We start from the raw sequence: 14928 nt of genomic DNA, 5'->3' as shown, positions 1-14928 counted from the left end.
CAATCTGGGTGAAGAGATGACGGGAATTCCCTGCCCTCTTTGCAACTTTACCTTAAGTCTGAAATAATGCATGAGAGTGGGGGAAAAGTTCGGCCACCAGTTTGCTCACTAAACAAAGGATGAAAACGCAGGGTCTGGAATAGATAGGATGGGTATTCTGTCAACACGTGCTGAGCGAACAAGGGGGTCATTAGCGGCTCTCCACTGGCCCCATCACCCTGCAGTCAGGGAGGGGACAGACAAACTCATCCAGCTCAGTGCCCGGACAAGGTCAGGGCGGGTTTAAGCCATGCAGAGCCCAGCCGTCAGTGCAGAAGTTGTGCCCCCCCGCCGCCCCAGCCCAGAGACGTGACGGGAATCGTCTAGACCCAGGGTCCCCAGGCAGCATTCCAAGGAACGCCAGCTGCGAGGGCTGGGAGAGAGAGGGTCCTGAAGGTGAAGTTAGTGCAGAAACACATTCCAACAGGGAGAGGAGGTCAGACTTCGCCACATCTTCCTGGTGCTGGGAGTCCCCGTGGACTGCCAGCCAGGCTCCCCATCTGAGGCCTTCACCACAGAAGCTCAAGGCCAAGGGAACAGAAAGGCACCACAGAGGGGCACAGTGGTGCTCGTGGACCGCTCTCCAGGACGCCTCTGCTGCTGCCCGGGGCCACACGGTGGGGACATGCAGAATTCAATAAAGGGTCTTTGCAGGTGTGATTAGCTAGGATGAGGTCGCACTGGAGGAGGTGGGCCCTGACCCAGTGCCTCATGTCCTTCTAGGAAGACCCATGGCGAGGGTGGGGGGCACAGGAGGATGGAGCAGAGAACTGGGACAGAAGAGCCCTCTGCTTTCTCAGCCCCTGACAGTCACGGCAGCCCCGGGACCACACTGGATTTCAGGGAACAGTCCCTGCCTGGCTGCACGTGGTGAAGGACACGGGGGTCCAGACAGGAAGCTGAAGCCAGCTCTGGGCACAAGCGAACCACGCCTGGACCGTGGCGGGGGGAGGGCAAGGAAGAGAGCGCCATCTAAGACCACATCCAGGTGTGTCACCAGGGCATTAGCCAAGGGGGGCAAGGGCGGCAGCCCCCCACTAGGGCACAAGGGCGGGCTTAGGAGGGGGCAGGGCCTCAGCTACTCACTCAGATACTTGGCCCTGCACACGGATGAGACTCGTCTGCACAAACCCGACCTGGCCCGAGGCCGTGTGCCGGCCCAGGCACCAGGGCAGGCCGGGCACCTGGGCGCCCAGGACCTCGATGACGTCGCCGCCGCAGAAGGTCATTTCTTCAGGCCCGGAGCCCTGGTAGTCTGCCACTGCCGTGGCCAGGCCTGTGGCTGCGGGGGGGGGGGGGGGGGGGGGGGGGGGGGGGGTCACACGGTCAGCACTGGGGGCAGACCCCGGGGGCTCTCTCCCAGGAATGGGTGATCAAGGCTGCAATGAACCGTGGCCTCTGCACCCAAGGGGCTGGACCTCTAGTGGTCCCTGGAGGGGGCACTTGATCCCTACACCGAGGAAGAGAAACTGAGACCCAGGAGTGTCCCCCCCACCCCACGGCCAGGGATCTCTCTCTGCCCTATGCTGGCAAGGTCAGGCCAGGAAACCCCCCAGGGCAGATGCAGTAAGCGCAGGTCCCTCTCCCATGGGGCATTATATTCACTGAGCAGGTACACAAGGCCATCCCTGCAGCAGTCAGCTTGGGGCAGAGCAGAGAGCACTGGACCAGGAGCCCAAGCCAAGGGCCCATGCTGTCTTTTCAAGAGAAGACCTAAGAAGCAAGCCGGGGACCTGCCCTGGCTTCACCGTACCATGTAACATGAATTTGGACCAGCCCGTGGGATCTCTCCGAGCCTTAGCTGTTGCAGCACCAACTGGACGGGAGTCTAACCACCTCCTCCAGCTTATGGACGATTCAGGGTGAACACAGAAGCTTCCAGAATGCTGGTGCCTGCCCCAAGTCGCCCACCCCTTTTCCCAGGGGAGAAAGGCCAGTGAAAGCATTTACCCATCAGTGGGATATCTGATGTCACAGGTCCACTCACAGAGTCGTCGATGGGGTCCCAGGGGACCCTAAGAGCCCACCTGGAGTGGGACAAGAAAGGATTTTAGGGAAAGTTCGAACTGTGTCGACTGGACAGGTCAGCAGCCCCCAGGGACCCAAGCAAATTCCACTACCTGGCCGATTAAACACACACACACACTTCAGGCCCATGCATGCAGCACAACCTGCAGGGATCCCTGTGCTGCCCCACTCAGGTGTCTCCTGCCCACCCCAGGCTGGCATTCTGGGAGTCCTCCCTCCATTCACCCAGGACAGGAGCTGAGCCACTGCCTGTTAGTTCACAGCTTCTGAATGTCAGGTCATTGAGTTTCTCTCTTTGCTTTGGCTGCCAGGAAGCTCCAAGCCCTGTTAACACCCCACATTCAGCATGTGAGGCGTGTCTGTGCTACCCGTCCTCACCTTCCCCAGACTATCTGCCTTGTGCCTCCTGGTTATGGGTACACATTACGCAGCTAGCTCCCTCAGAAGCTTTCCAGAACAAGCCAGAGTAGGGGCACCTGGGGGGCTCCAAAGGGCTAAGCGTCTAGCTCTGGATTTCAGCTCAGGGCTTGATCTCAGGGTCATGAGTTCGAGCCCCGTGTGGGGCTCCATGCTGGGCATGAAGCCTACTACTTAGAAAAATAATAATAATGAGCCAGAACGTGAAGCAAGAGCTCTGTATGGTACCCTCCTGCCCGCACAGCTCCATCCGGGAAAGACAGCCTCCTCATGCAGGTGGGAGCCCACGGCCACACACTAGGAGCCACAGAACAGGAGCACACGTGGGTCTCCGTGAGCCAACAACCCATGGGATGGGCAGGAAGCAGAGAAACAAAGGTTGGTACCTACTGATGAAATGGAATCAAAGTTTCTGGAGCGGCTGCTGCTGCCATGTCCTCAGAGGACGTGCCGGAGCCAGGAACAGAAGGGTCCAGTGCTGGGGCTGCCTCTCCCTGGAGAACCCTCGAGGCTCGCCTGAGTGCCTGGGGGCTGCTCCCTGCACGCTGGGGGCTGGTCTTCACCCGCACACGGTGGTCAGGACACAAGACAAAGAAAGGACCTTTAGAGGGACAGAGAGCGTCCTTCAGTGTGGCTGGACAGTCCTCCAGGTGGGACCCACCCATCCTGCCAGGTGACATATGTGGAGGCAGCCCTGCTGGGTCTCCCCGGCCCCAGGCTCTGCTCAGACCTGCTCCGTGCGCCTCCCACAGCCTCAGACCCTCAGGGCCTCAGTTTCCCTGTCTGAAGGCCCAACCTGCGATCTCAGGGGTCCTGTGTGTGGGGACCTCTGCTGGGAGCCTAGCCTCCACTCCTCCTCTCTGAGGCCAGGCTAAGACAGGCAGCTCTGGGCTCCGTCTGCTGCTGAATTGCACCCAAGGATGAGGCCACCTTGGCTGGCACTCAAAGCATTTTCAGGTCAGGACCTTGGGGTGGGCATGCCTCTTCAGAAGCACTTTCACTATTATTCCCCGGGGGCCTGATCAGGTCGTCACAGCAGAATGACAGGGCCTGGATCGCCCATACTTACTTCTCCTGCATGAGGCCCCATCAGTCTCCCCAGGTGCGCCACAGCCTCCAGGGCCCTCCCCCACCGGGCATCCCCCGCAGAGCGTGGAGCCAGCCGATGTCTCCGTCTCCACGCGGCGCTCACCTTCCTGGGCGAGGAGGCTCTCGTGCGTCCGTATCAAGGCCTCCTGGTCCACGTGGACGTGGACAGCTGTCTCCTCGTCCTCACTAGGCGAGAGTAGCCAGAAGGCCTGGTCCACGAGCAGGTTTTCTAGGCAGTGATGAGTGAAGCCTGGGGGCCAGATGGGCCAGGTCACCAGCGGGCTCCAAAGCAAGGCTTGGGGAGCCCTGTTCTGCCTCGGGGACTCACGGGACATCTACAACCCAGACAGGCCCCAGGTCTGACCATCAGGGCTGTGTGTGACCATGGGAGACAGCCTGGACTTCCCTGCATCCTGGCGAATGTGGACAAGGACAAGTCACCTGAATGACCCTCAGTCTCCTCACCCACAAGATGGGACAGGAGCATTCAAGGCGAGCACATGCACCGGGGGTTGGCATGGGCCCAGCACAAGACCCCCAAGACACTGTCACTCTTATTTTCCAGTCTCCCAGCCTTGGACCAAGGTATTAGAGCAGTTCCCCAGAGGACGCAGCCAGACCCCACAGACGCCGCCCAACGGATGGGACTGCTTTAGAAAGAAAGCTCTCTGTCTGGGCTGAAAACCACCGTGTCTGTGCTCAGCGGGTCTGAGCTCAGCCTCCCTCGGGGTCTGGCTATGCAAAGCCCTGCACCCAGCTCAGCCTGGGAAGGACTCGGAAGGCGGCTCACCTTCTGGCACAGATTCTGCACCCCGCCTCCCGTCACACCATCGCTCCCCAAGAGCAGGTGTGCACTGACACCCGCATCCCGCTGCTCCCTGTGAGCCATCCCTGGCTGAAGCCTGATTTACTACAGTAAGTGCCTGGTCAGTGTATGACAAGTGTCCTCTGAGCGGAGTTCCCACAACTGCTCTGGGAGGGACCCCACTTTACCAAGAGCGTGGTAGGTGGAGAACTTCCAGATTTCCTCGAAAGTCTTAAAGGTCACCACGATCCGTGCCTGGTCACTGTGGATAGATAGCAGCCTGGCTGACAACTCCTAGGGGGAAAAAAACAGCCCCGAGTGGGGGGCTTTTGGGCATCTGATCACCCAGAGGACAGAGCCGCACAACAGAAAAATTTTGCACACGTGACCAGGCAGGGGTGGAAGCCCAGAGCCAATTCCTTTACGACCCAAGGGGGGCTCTCAAGCCAGCCATGGATCCCCAGTGCCTGTGCCAAGCCCTGCTCCTTCCTGGAGCCCCTGGGGGCTCCATGCTCCAACCCGCCCTCCACAACAAGCAGGTTCTCCCAGCAGGCTGGGCTCTTAGCCCTGTGCAACCCAACCCTGCCTCCCAGCCCTTCCCACAGCACCGATGCGGGGATTGTCCGGACTCCAGCGCCCTCCTCCTCTGACTCCCATCCCGTGAACGCCCAGGGGGCGATCGGGCATGAACTGAACACCAGCACTTAGAAGGCACAGGGTTTGTGTGCGGGGGAAGGGTGCTACTCTGGGGTCCGCATGACAGACCGGAAACTAAGGCCACGTTTCTTATCTGGGGTCTGACCCTCAGTACATGGCACGGCTGGGGTTCTGCCCCTGACCTGGCATCACTCAGGACGGCCCCGCGGCAGAGCACTGGGCTGAGACTCCCGGGCCGTTTGCAGGATCCACACCTCACCAAACATCCCTGATGGGTGGCTGGGGAAACTGGGTTTACAGAGGCCAAGGTCAGGCAGGCTGACTACAAGGTCACCTGGTGGCTGCCCAGGTCAGCCCCCTTGTTGGCCATGGTCCTGCCTGAAAGTCCACTGTGCAGAGGCCAACAGGGGCCTGGCCCCATCATCAGAGTTAAGATCAGCCCACGCCAGTCCCTTCTGCTTAATGACAGAGACATTAAGAATCTCAGCAGGGTCAGGAGCACGGAGAAAGGGAGGAGACCCTGGGAGCACCACAGGCCACATGTGGCTGGATCTGCAGGTGTGATCAATGGCTCCCTGACCCAGACATCCAGGAGAATAGCCAGGGACAATCACAATGCCACCACGTGGTGAGTTCCAGGGGCGTCCTCCCTTTTTGTGGCCTTGGCCCCTCAGCAACAGAGGCCTGGGCATCAAGGGCCCTCCTCCTAGGTCCACCCCGTCCTCTGTCCCCCTTCTCAGCCTTGGAGCCCCTCCAAAGGGCCCCACCCCCTCCAACCTCCCAGGCCCCCTGGGAAGCTGCGCTCACCCCCAGTGCACGGGCCACCTCCCGGCTGTCATTTTCCAGCAGGCGGAGCCGGCTCCTCACGGTCTGCTGCAGGCTGGGGTCCAGCAGCCCCGTCTTCCTCCGCACGGCCAATAGCTGCAAGGTCAGGTCTGGGACGGGCAGCACCGAGCCAGCACTCAGCAAAGTCACCAGAGTCACTGTGACCTCCAGCCCCGACCTCCCCACCGCACCACACAGGGGCATTCAAGCTCCAGCAAATCACCCACAGGCGTCCCAGGACTCACCATCTTGTCCCCTAAGCCAACCCCAACCCCACGCTGTCGTTCCCATTTCCAAAGGGGCCACCAGCCCCCGCCTGGCTCAGACCAAGGACACCTCCCTGCACCACATAGCACCCGGGTCCCCCCCACCCCCCGTGAACTGCAAAACCAGGCGAAGCCACGGTGGGCCCCCTCCCGGTGGCCCAGGTCCTATAGGTCTGCCCCAGGCAGCTGTCCGGGCCCTGCCCTCCCACCACGCAGTCGTCTGGTCCACGGAGAGCCCCAGGGCCCCCTTACAGGGAGCTCTAGCTGGCTGCACGCCCTGCTCTCAACCCTCCCAGGCCACCTCCAGCCATGTCGAGCCAGTGCAACTGTGGCAATCAGATTTTTCATTTTATTTAAGTTAAATGCAAACATAAACTGTGTGGCCCCCATACTGGACAGCATGGCTGCAGGCTTTTCCTTCTCAGGGACAGTAAGATGTAAGCTCTTTCTACCTTCCTACCAGCACAGCCTCGAGCCTCTGGCTCTACTCTGCCCCCATCACCTCTTCTCTCCCTCCCTTCTAGGCTGGGGCTGCTCCAGGCTCTCTAGGACATCAAAGCACCCTCCCTCCCCCCAAAACACACACTGCCCCAGGGCCTTTGCACATGGTCCACATGGAGCACTCTTTCCAGACCAAATCCTGGCCTCCAACAGGCTGCCCTACAGTTCACATCTACTCTCAAATGCCCCCTGCCTGCCCCCATCCCTGCCCCCTAAGAGGATCCCCAACTGTGTTACTGAGAGCCCCAGAGCATGAGCTGCTCCAAAGGGGTGGAGGGGACATGGAGAAGGGGGAGGGAGCAGGAGAAGGGAGAGGGGAGGAGAGAGATGGGAAGGGAGAGAGAAGGAGGGGGGAGAAAGAGACCAAGGAGGAGGGGGAGGAAGATGAGGGCAGTATGGAGACCTCTGGAGTCTGGAATCAGGCTCACTCCCCCAGCAGGAAGCAAGCCCAACATTTCACAACTGGTTCTGAGACATGACGCCTCCTACTCCCGTAAGAGGGTGGGCGGCATTTTCAGACCCAAAATAATCTGCTGCTTGCTCAACACCCCCTGGTCATCGTGAGTGACCACAGGCAGCACCGGGTCCCCGGAAGGAATGTGGGAAGACAGGCGGGTGTCGACACAGAGGTGAACCGCCAGCAACACTGGGGTTTCTGTGCCACCACCGCTGGGGGCCACGAGTGGGGTCTCAGGGTCTGGGGGCTTCTTACCGCCCCATCTTCCTTTACCACACAGGGCTGCCTCCCCTCGTGTGCACCGTGCAGAAATCCTGCCCATCCTCGGAGCCCCCTCCACAGATGCTGTCTTGGCCACCTCTCCCAGGGGCCCTGCCCCTCCCTTTGCGCCCCCCACCGCCCGCCCACAACACAGTGAGCTGGTTGGTCTGGTTTTCCCACAGGTCCCACATGTGACCCCTCCCCAGAGTCTCACCCCCTCATGTGGCCCAGCCTCTGGGGCAGTGGACTCGGCCTTCAGGCCCCCAGCGGAAGTGCAATCCTGGGCCCTATCTCCCAGCAAGGCCAAATCGGAACCTGGGCGCGGGACCTGGCTATCTTCACGTTAGCATCCTCCCCTCCCCGACAGTGATCCCCAGTTTGGGGGTCTGGGGACTAGACATTCCTGAATCTGCAGTGGCAAGGGGGCACACCTAGGGAGCCCACATTCACAGCTCCGCCCAGACTAAACCCTGCCGCACTCTGTGGTGCCCACGCAGGTCTACCTGTGGGGTACGTGCCCATCTGGACTGGAGGGGTCCCAGCAGCCGGCCTGGAGCCACCAGGGGGAGGAGTGGCATCTGTAACAGAGGACAGTGGGGGTCAAGGTCAGACCAACAGAGCACAGTGGGGTCAAGGTCAGAACAGGCAGCTCTGAGCTGTGCGGGCACAATGCCCCCGGTAATCTGGAAGAAACGAGGTGTGTCCACACCAATACACACCCCCACCCCTCACGTCCCCTGCCCCCAGGTCACAAAGGCCCAAGGAGGACAGAGGGGGTGTGAGGCTCTCCCTGGCTCTAACAGACCACGCTTGGAGGCCTCTGAAAACAAACCAGTGTGTTGTGTTGCTGGGCTGGATTCTGGAACCATCTCACTGGCTAAAACCAAAGCATGAGCAGAGCTGGTGCCTCCTGGAGGCTCTGTAAGGAGAGCGTGTCCCCAGCTCCCAGGGGAGTCTGCCCGCACCCTTGGCCTGTGGCTCTGATTCTACCTTCCAAGCCGGAAGCCAGGCCAACGTCAAGGTCTCCGATTCGGACCCCGGGCTTACCTTCCCATCTTAGGGTTCTCACTTAACCCCACCCACAAAATCACTTTTGCTACATGTCTGGGGACAGAGATGTGGACTTGCTTGGGGGCTGCTGTCCTGCTGCTGACCGTCTGCTGACTGCCTGCTGACCACAGACGGAAGGGGGCAGCCCAGAAGGAACCCTGGCTCTGGGGCTGACAGGGCTGTGTCTCAGCCCGTCTGAACCTCTCATTCACCGAGGGGTCACATGCCCTCTCAGCCTGGGGTGGGGGGACAGAAATTTCTGGACCCTCCCCCTTTGACATGCCGGTTTTCTTATCACTGACACACTCGTGTACCTGGAGAAACACTATTGGGGCCCTCGTCCCTCACAGTGACTCACTGGGCACAGGTGTCTGTCCCTACACACACACTGACTGTGCAGACCCTGAGCCATTCGTGGGCTGTGGGACCATGGGCAGACGGCATGCACTGTACTCACCACCTCCGACCACAGCCTTGGCCTCCTCAGGCCCTGCTCTCTCCCAGACGACCGATGCGCTCATGGCCACTCTCGGGACCTTGTGGCCACCACCACCGCTGCCTCCCGAGGGTGCCGCCGTGGGCCCTCTCCCCTCCGGGGCTGGCTCCTCCACTGGGCCTTCCATGCCTGGCAGTGGCCTCAGCACTGGGGGCTCCGCATGCCCGCTGGCCGCTGAGGGAAGAGGACAGGGTGCTGGTCAGCAGGGAGGCCTCCCCGGGAACACAGGCAGGTGCCCGAGAACACTGCCACAAGGGCTGGGGTCGGGAGGAGAGATGCCCTTCCCTTCGCCAGGCCGCCCTCTGCACGTCTGTCAGAGCTCTGCCGTTGAGTCTGTTGCTGCTTCTCCAGCAACGAAGAGCCCCTGCCGCAGGCTTTCTCTGAGACATGGGCCAGCGTTGCCCAGGTGCAGTGTCTGGAAGCCATGCAGGCAGGTGGGGTTCCTGCTCCAGCTCACCCACGGACCCCAGGAAGCAGCTCAGAGCTTGACTTGTTACGGCTGCTTGAACATTCCCACCAATGCAGGACAGACATGGGAACCAGAGCAGAAGTCCTCAGGGGACACCCAGGTGCCTTGGACATGAGCAGGCCCACCACACGTCCCGTCCAGCTCCGGCCGGAACAGACACCCCCCACCCCCAGAGACTCCCATCTAGTTTCGTTTCCCACAAGCACCAGTTCTGCTGTGATCTGGTCTCGGGTTCCCAGGAGATCCCGTTGCTCCCTATAACACCACCCCCGGGGTTCAGCTGGCTCAAGGGGGCTCTCCCTTTTCCACCGGAAGAGGCCTGGGCTCCAGAAGGGCCCCGGAACACCATCCCATGTCATGGGTCAGGAAGGAAGGGCCGCCCAGGGAGGGAAGGAAGCAGGTGGAGGATGGCAGAGAAGAAGGAAGTGGCTGAGGCAGAACGAGGCAGAACGGGCAATGGCTCCCCACTCCAGGGTGCCCTCGCCCCCCCCCCCCCCCCCCCCCCCCCCCCCCCCGCCCCCCACCGCCAAGAGAGCGGTCATTATGCCTCACTCCTTCCTGGGGTCAGAGACGAGAGGCTGTTATAGATGCACAGACCGTGCTCCTGGGGTTGGGGCTTTGTCACCACTCAGGACACAGAACACTAAATCCCCTTTCAGATGGGACACGTGGGGTCGGCGGCGGAGGCAAAGGTGGCAAGAGGGGGGCCAGGGCTGGGGAAGGCAGGGGCAGACCTCCCACTGCAGCCACAGGGACAGGAGCAGCCTCGGGGACAGAGAAGACAAGGAATGATCCTGTTGGCTTGCCCAGAACATTGCCAAGAGTACAGCTAGATCGCACAAGCAAGGGAACCCCCTCATTGTGGGCCCCCCTGAGCCCTGATACTGAGCTCTCAGATTTCAAACCAAACCCAGGACAGCCCGGCAGGGATTCCCTCTGCACAGAGCACCCGGGGACAGGAAGGCACCCTCCTGCCCCCTCTCCGGGGACAACAATGCCAACCCAGAAGCAAATCAGACTTCCTCCTGGCCACCCCCCATCCTGGTGGATGGTGGGGAGCCGGACCCCCACGATGGACACAGTTCAAGACAGAGCCTGGACAGCCCCCACCAGCCCCTGGTCCTGTTCCCACCTCCCTCCAGACCTCCCCCAAGAACTGGACGTGGACCAGGTCCCCAGAGAGCCTCAGACACAGGGGTTCGTCACCTCCTGTATGTGCTATTGCTAGTCCAGGGCGAGTTCTGTGACGGGCAACACTGGAGGAGAGGGGAGGAGGCTGGGCAGTCAGCAAGGCCCCTGGGGGCCATGGAGACCACATGCAGAGGGCCTGACAGGTGGCCATCCTCACTGCCACAAGCATGGGGATGGGGGTGGGGGTGGGGTGGGTAGAGCCAGCCAGAGACCTGAGGTCACCTTGGCTCCAACTGTCCCCAAGGGCTCAGAACTGACCAGGCAAAGCATGGGTGGCCCAAGCAGCCACATAGCTGGGCGGCTGCAGAGCAAAAACGGGTTCCCAGACCCCCAGACTCCCAACCTTTTGATCCCAGGGGAACCGGCCAATCCCTCCTGCCGTCTGCTCCTCCCAAGCTGGACAGGACACACAAGGTCAGTATCGAGGCCCCCTGCCCACCCTCTTTCCTGGTCCTTGGGGATTTGAGGCCAGAGGTCCCATGGGAGCCACTGCCTGGCACCAGACACACCCAGTCCAGCCACCTGTGTCCTCCTGTCCCCAAAGCCTCTGTGCACCAGACCCCAGCAGGAGTCCCAGGGGCAACGCTCAGCCCTTGAGTTCACCTCCTGGGTTCCCTGGACAGGACCTGGGGGAGCCTCAGCCCACAGGGGCTTCGCCCAGTCTGTAGCCCCTTGGAGCCTCCCCTAAGTGTCTAGAATCATCACTTCTGCGGCTTGGCAAGGCCGGCCTTTCAGCCCATCACAAGCCAGGATTGCTTCTACAATCCAAATGAAAAAGACAAGAAAGAGACAAAAAAGTTGGAGTGGCCCTGGGAGCTGCAGAAGCAGGACACCCCATGTTTCTGACCGGAACTAATCTGGTGCCCCTCCCACGGCCTTGGTCCCAAACAGCCCCTCACTGCAGAGAAATGGGGGTGAAGTGGGCTGTCTGTTCCTCTAGAGGGACCCACAGGCCCCTAGCAGCCCGAGGCCCCCAAGGCTTACAGAAGCCATGCCTCCAGCAGCCCCTACCCCCACCCCCCAACAGGGACCTGAGTCCGTTCTGGAACCACCTCGGAGGGATGGGGCAGAGCCGGAGGGGGGGCGGGGAGAAGGCGGCACCTGACCCCCGGGAGCATGCAGGGGACCCCACACACAGCTCGGCTAGCAGCTCCTCTCCAGCAGAGCTGTTTGGCCCAGGGAGCAGCGGGCAAGGCGGCTGCTTCCTGTTCCAGGGGAAGAAGGCCCTTCGGAACCACAGATGCCCAGAACCATCTTCACACAGCCTTGTCAAAGGGCTTACATGTCATTCAGGCCCTGGCACCCCGCACGCCCCGGTCCCTGGGCTGTCTCCATGTTCATAAAGCATTAAAGACCCCCACCACCTTTCGGGACACAGCTCTGTGTGCTGGCCGCCCTCCCCGGACCCCAGCAGAGCCCAACCTGGTGGTGCTATCCCTCCTGGCTTCACCTACTGGGATCCCTCGCGGCCCTCGAGGCTCCCGCACATGGCCAGCCACAGTAGGGTGTCGGGGCCAAGACGCACAAGGGCTTGGAGGCCAGCCTGCCCTCTCGCTTCTCTTCCCTTCTGAAGCCCCCACAGGGGGTCTGAGCCTCCCACCCCGCCGGGCCACATCCCCACAGCAGCCAGCCAGGCATCTCCCAGGATCCTGCCCCGTCCTGTGGCAGCTGCTCGTCCTGCCCGCCTCCGCCCCGGGTCAGGACTGGCCCATCAGTGCCTGAGTCCCACCCATGGGCCTGCTCCCCACTGCCTCACAGACAGCTTCCTGAGGAAAGGGAAGGCTTCCCCGGCTCGAAGACCCTCCCATCTGCCCAAGGATGATGGGCCTGAGCAGGCCGGGCCCCAGCGACAATCTCAGTGTGGGACTTCCTAGTCCCCGGCAGAGATGAGGAAGTGGGCCCAATCTGTGCAGGATAGTCCCCTCCCCGCCGGTTCCTGTAACCGCCTGGCCTCACCGAGCTGCGCTCCTACTGGTCTGGGAGAGCTCTCCCTGACTCACTCTGCCCCCCACCCCCACCAGGAGCTTGAGAGCAAACACGCCTGCCCCATGACGAGGTCGATAGACTCCACTGATGGCACTCCCGATCACAGCTGGGACCGAATATGTGTGGGTTCCACAAAGGGAGAGGCAGTACTGTTCCAGCCCTGAGCAGGTCTGGGGGCAGGGGCAGTCCCATGCCTCATGGGGCTCATACAGAACCAATACTTCGTGGGCCCATGGAGGCCTTGTCTACTTCACCACGAAGCACCTCTAGAGGGTCGTCTGGTCACCCCTGGTTGGGACTGAATGGTAACCCCCCAGATCCTGGTACCTCGGAATGTGGCCTTACTTGGAAATGGGGTCTTTGTAGATCTGACTTATTAGGATGAGATCACGCTACACCGGTGGGGAGGGGGTCCTAATCCAGTGATGGTGTCTTGTGAGAGGAGGGACGCAGACGGACACGGGGCGGGGGGCCCATGGGACCACAGAGGCCAGATGGAGGGGTGTGGCCAGGAGCCCGGGAGCGCCTAGAGCCCCAGGAGCCAGAAGAGGAAAGAAGGACCCTCCCCTGCAGCCAGTTCCCATCACCGTGAGCCCCCCAGCGTGCCAAGCCCGGGGACACTTGTTCACCTGCGACCCCATGCCTTCTCCTTCTCTGCGGGGGGGCCAGGTGGACCTCACCTACACAGCGGCATCCTGTGAGAATCATGGACACACAACGCACCATACATCATGCGTCCTGGTCCCCGACGGTGGCCCTGACCATCACCGGACAGCCGCCACCCTCAGGTGCCAACTGAGCATGTCCATCTCATCTTCCTGATGACCTGTGGGCGGGGACATCACTGTGCCCATTTCCCAGGCTCAGTGAGCTGCCCCAGGGACACAGCCTGCCAGGGGGCTCAGATGGGGTTCCAACACAGGCTGGAGGGCCTGCCCTCACCCTATAGGCATCCCGCCTCGGCCCCGCCCGGCCTCTCACCAGGAGTTCCGGCCACAGCTCCCTGCACCAGCCAGTTCCACCTACTCCCAGCAATGCTGCTTTGCCACAGACAGAGCTGGCTGGTGGAGGGGGGAGCTGGAAGCCAAGAGAGGGTCTCAGTGGTGTGCTGGGAGCATGCACACAGCATAGGACCTGGCATGACAAGTCTTGGGTCCATATCCTCCCCCACAACCATCTGGTTGGTGCCCCTGCATCCCCACAGCAGACGGAAAAGAGGCCCTGGAGTGGTGACCTCAGACCGGCCAGGTCAGAGCTGCAGAGCCGCCCTGGGCTGTCTCGTGGTGTCCATTGGAGTGTCTGCCCCATGTGGCAACCTCCTCAGGGTGGGGGCCCACTCCCTTCTTGCTGGCTAGGCTCTGCGCCTCATCCAGACCCTGGCACATGCTGAGTGCCCGCGGGAAGGGGGGATGTCAAGCCAGATCACAGAAGCAAGGGCTCTGTCGGCTGGCTGTGGTCTCCTCCCGGGCGCCCACAGCCTTCTGGACTCCCCAGACTTCAGCTCTGCTCCCCACTGTCCCAAGAAGCAGAAGAGTCTTCAAGAAAGTGAAAGTGGAAGGCTAGTCTTTGAGCCCCCCCCCCCCCGTGCGCAGCAGGTCCCAGCTCCACGGACCATGCCTGCCCAGACCATCCTCGTCCCGCCCGCCCCAGTGCCCCCTGGTACCTGCTTCCCACTCCCCAGAGGCAGCTCCTGGCCTGGTGGGAGGCAGCAGGACAGCAAGCCCCCGGGGGGACCGCTCCTGGCTCCTGGCTGGCTGGCCCTGCGGGCTGTCTCTGGTGGCCAGGACAGGCGGTGGCCGCCCACGGCCTGGCTGGCTGCACAGCGGCCACCACCACCCCTGCTTCCTGCCACACTTCCTCCCTGCACCGCACCCCAGCTGGGGCTGGTAGTGAGAGGCAGGCCCAGGGCGCCTCATGCTGATCCTGAGCTCCTCCCTGGTCAGGCTCCAGGCCCGTCCCACCCACAGCCCAGCCCCCACCAGCTCGGAGACAGAGGCCAGGGAACACCCCAGCTCCCGCCCCGGCCCCCAGGATTGGGGAAGTGCCCAGCTGCCCGCCCCACGGCCCCGCCACCCTCAGCTCTACTCTGTTCCTCTTCCACTCGGTGCACACACACCACACACGGGCACACACACACACAACTCATGCACGACACACACATGTACACACATTCATGACACACAACACACGTCTGCACACACGCCACACACAGCATTGCTACGCGATATGCATATACACATGTGTGTGACATGGCACGTGTGCACACTCAACATTCATACATGACACGTGTACTACATGCACATGACACGACATGCGTGTGCACACGCAGAGGTGCCCACATGCACGCACACTTGCACACACACAACAAACATGTGCGCGCACACACAGACA

At 61.7% G+C, this 14928-nt stretch overlaps 1 protein-coding gene across 2 annotated transcripts in view; it reads right to left on the bottom strand.

The window, feature by feature from the left end:
* Nucleotides 1-14255, bottom strand: part of LOC111149240 (SH3 domain and tetratricopeptide repeats 1) — a 34933-nt gene extending 20678 nt beyond the window's left edge. For both annotated transcript variants that reach the window (XM_022506196.1, XM_022506197.1), the window contains exons 1-9: nt 14201-14255; nt 8853-9065; nt 7849-7923; nt 5843-5970; nt 4567-4672; nt 3677-3823; nt 2875-3085; nt 1990-2066; nt 1126-1321 (exon numbers count right to left, since the gene is read on the bottom strand). In XM_022506196.1, coding sequence (XP_022361904.1) covers nt 1126-1321; nt 1990-2066; nt 2875-3085; nt 3677-3823; nt 4567-4672; nt 5843-5970; nt 7849-7923; nt 8853-9018 — 1106 coding nt within the window. In that variant the 5' untranslated portion in view covers nt 9019-9065; nt 14201-14255. The remainder of the gene's footprint in view (nt 1-1125; nt 1322-1989; nt 2067-2874; nt 3086-3676; nt 3824-4566; nt 4673-5842; nt 5971-7848; nt 7924-8852; nt 9066-14200) is intronic.
* Nucleotides 14256-14928: the final 673 nt, after the last annotated feature.

This window comes from Enhydra lutris, unplaced genomic scaffold (genome assembly GCF_002288905.1).
Source record: "Enhydra lutris kenyoni isolate GAN:26980312 unplaced genomic scaffold, ASM228890v2 scaffoldscaffold21, whole genome shotgun sequence".
Taxonomy (NCBI): Eukaryota; Metazoa; Chordata; class Mammalia; order Carnivora; family Mustelidae; genus Enhydra; species Enhydra lutris.
The sequence above is the reverse complement of the archived record's forward strand: the minus strand, read 5'-3'. Positions and strand labels throughout refer to the sequence as shown.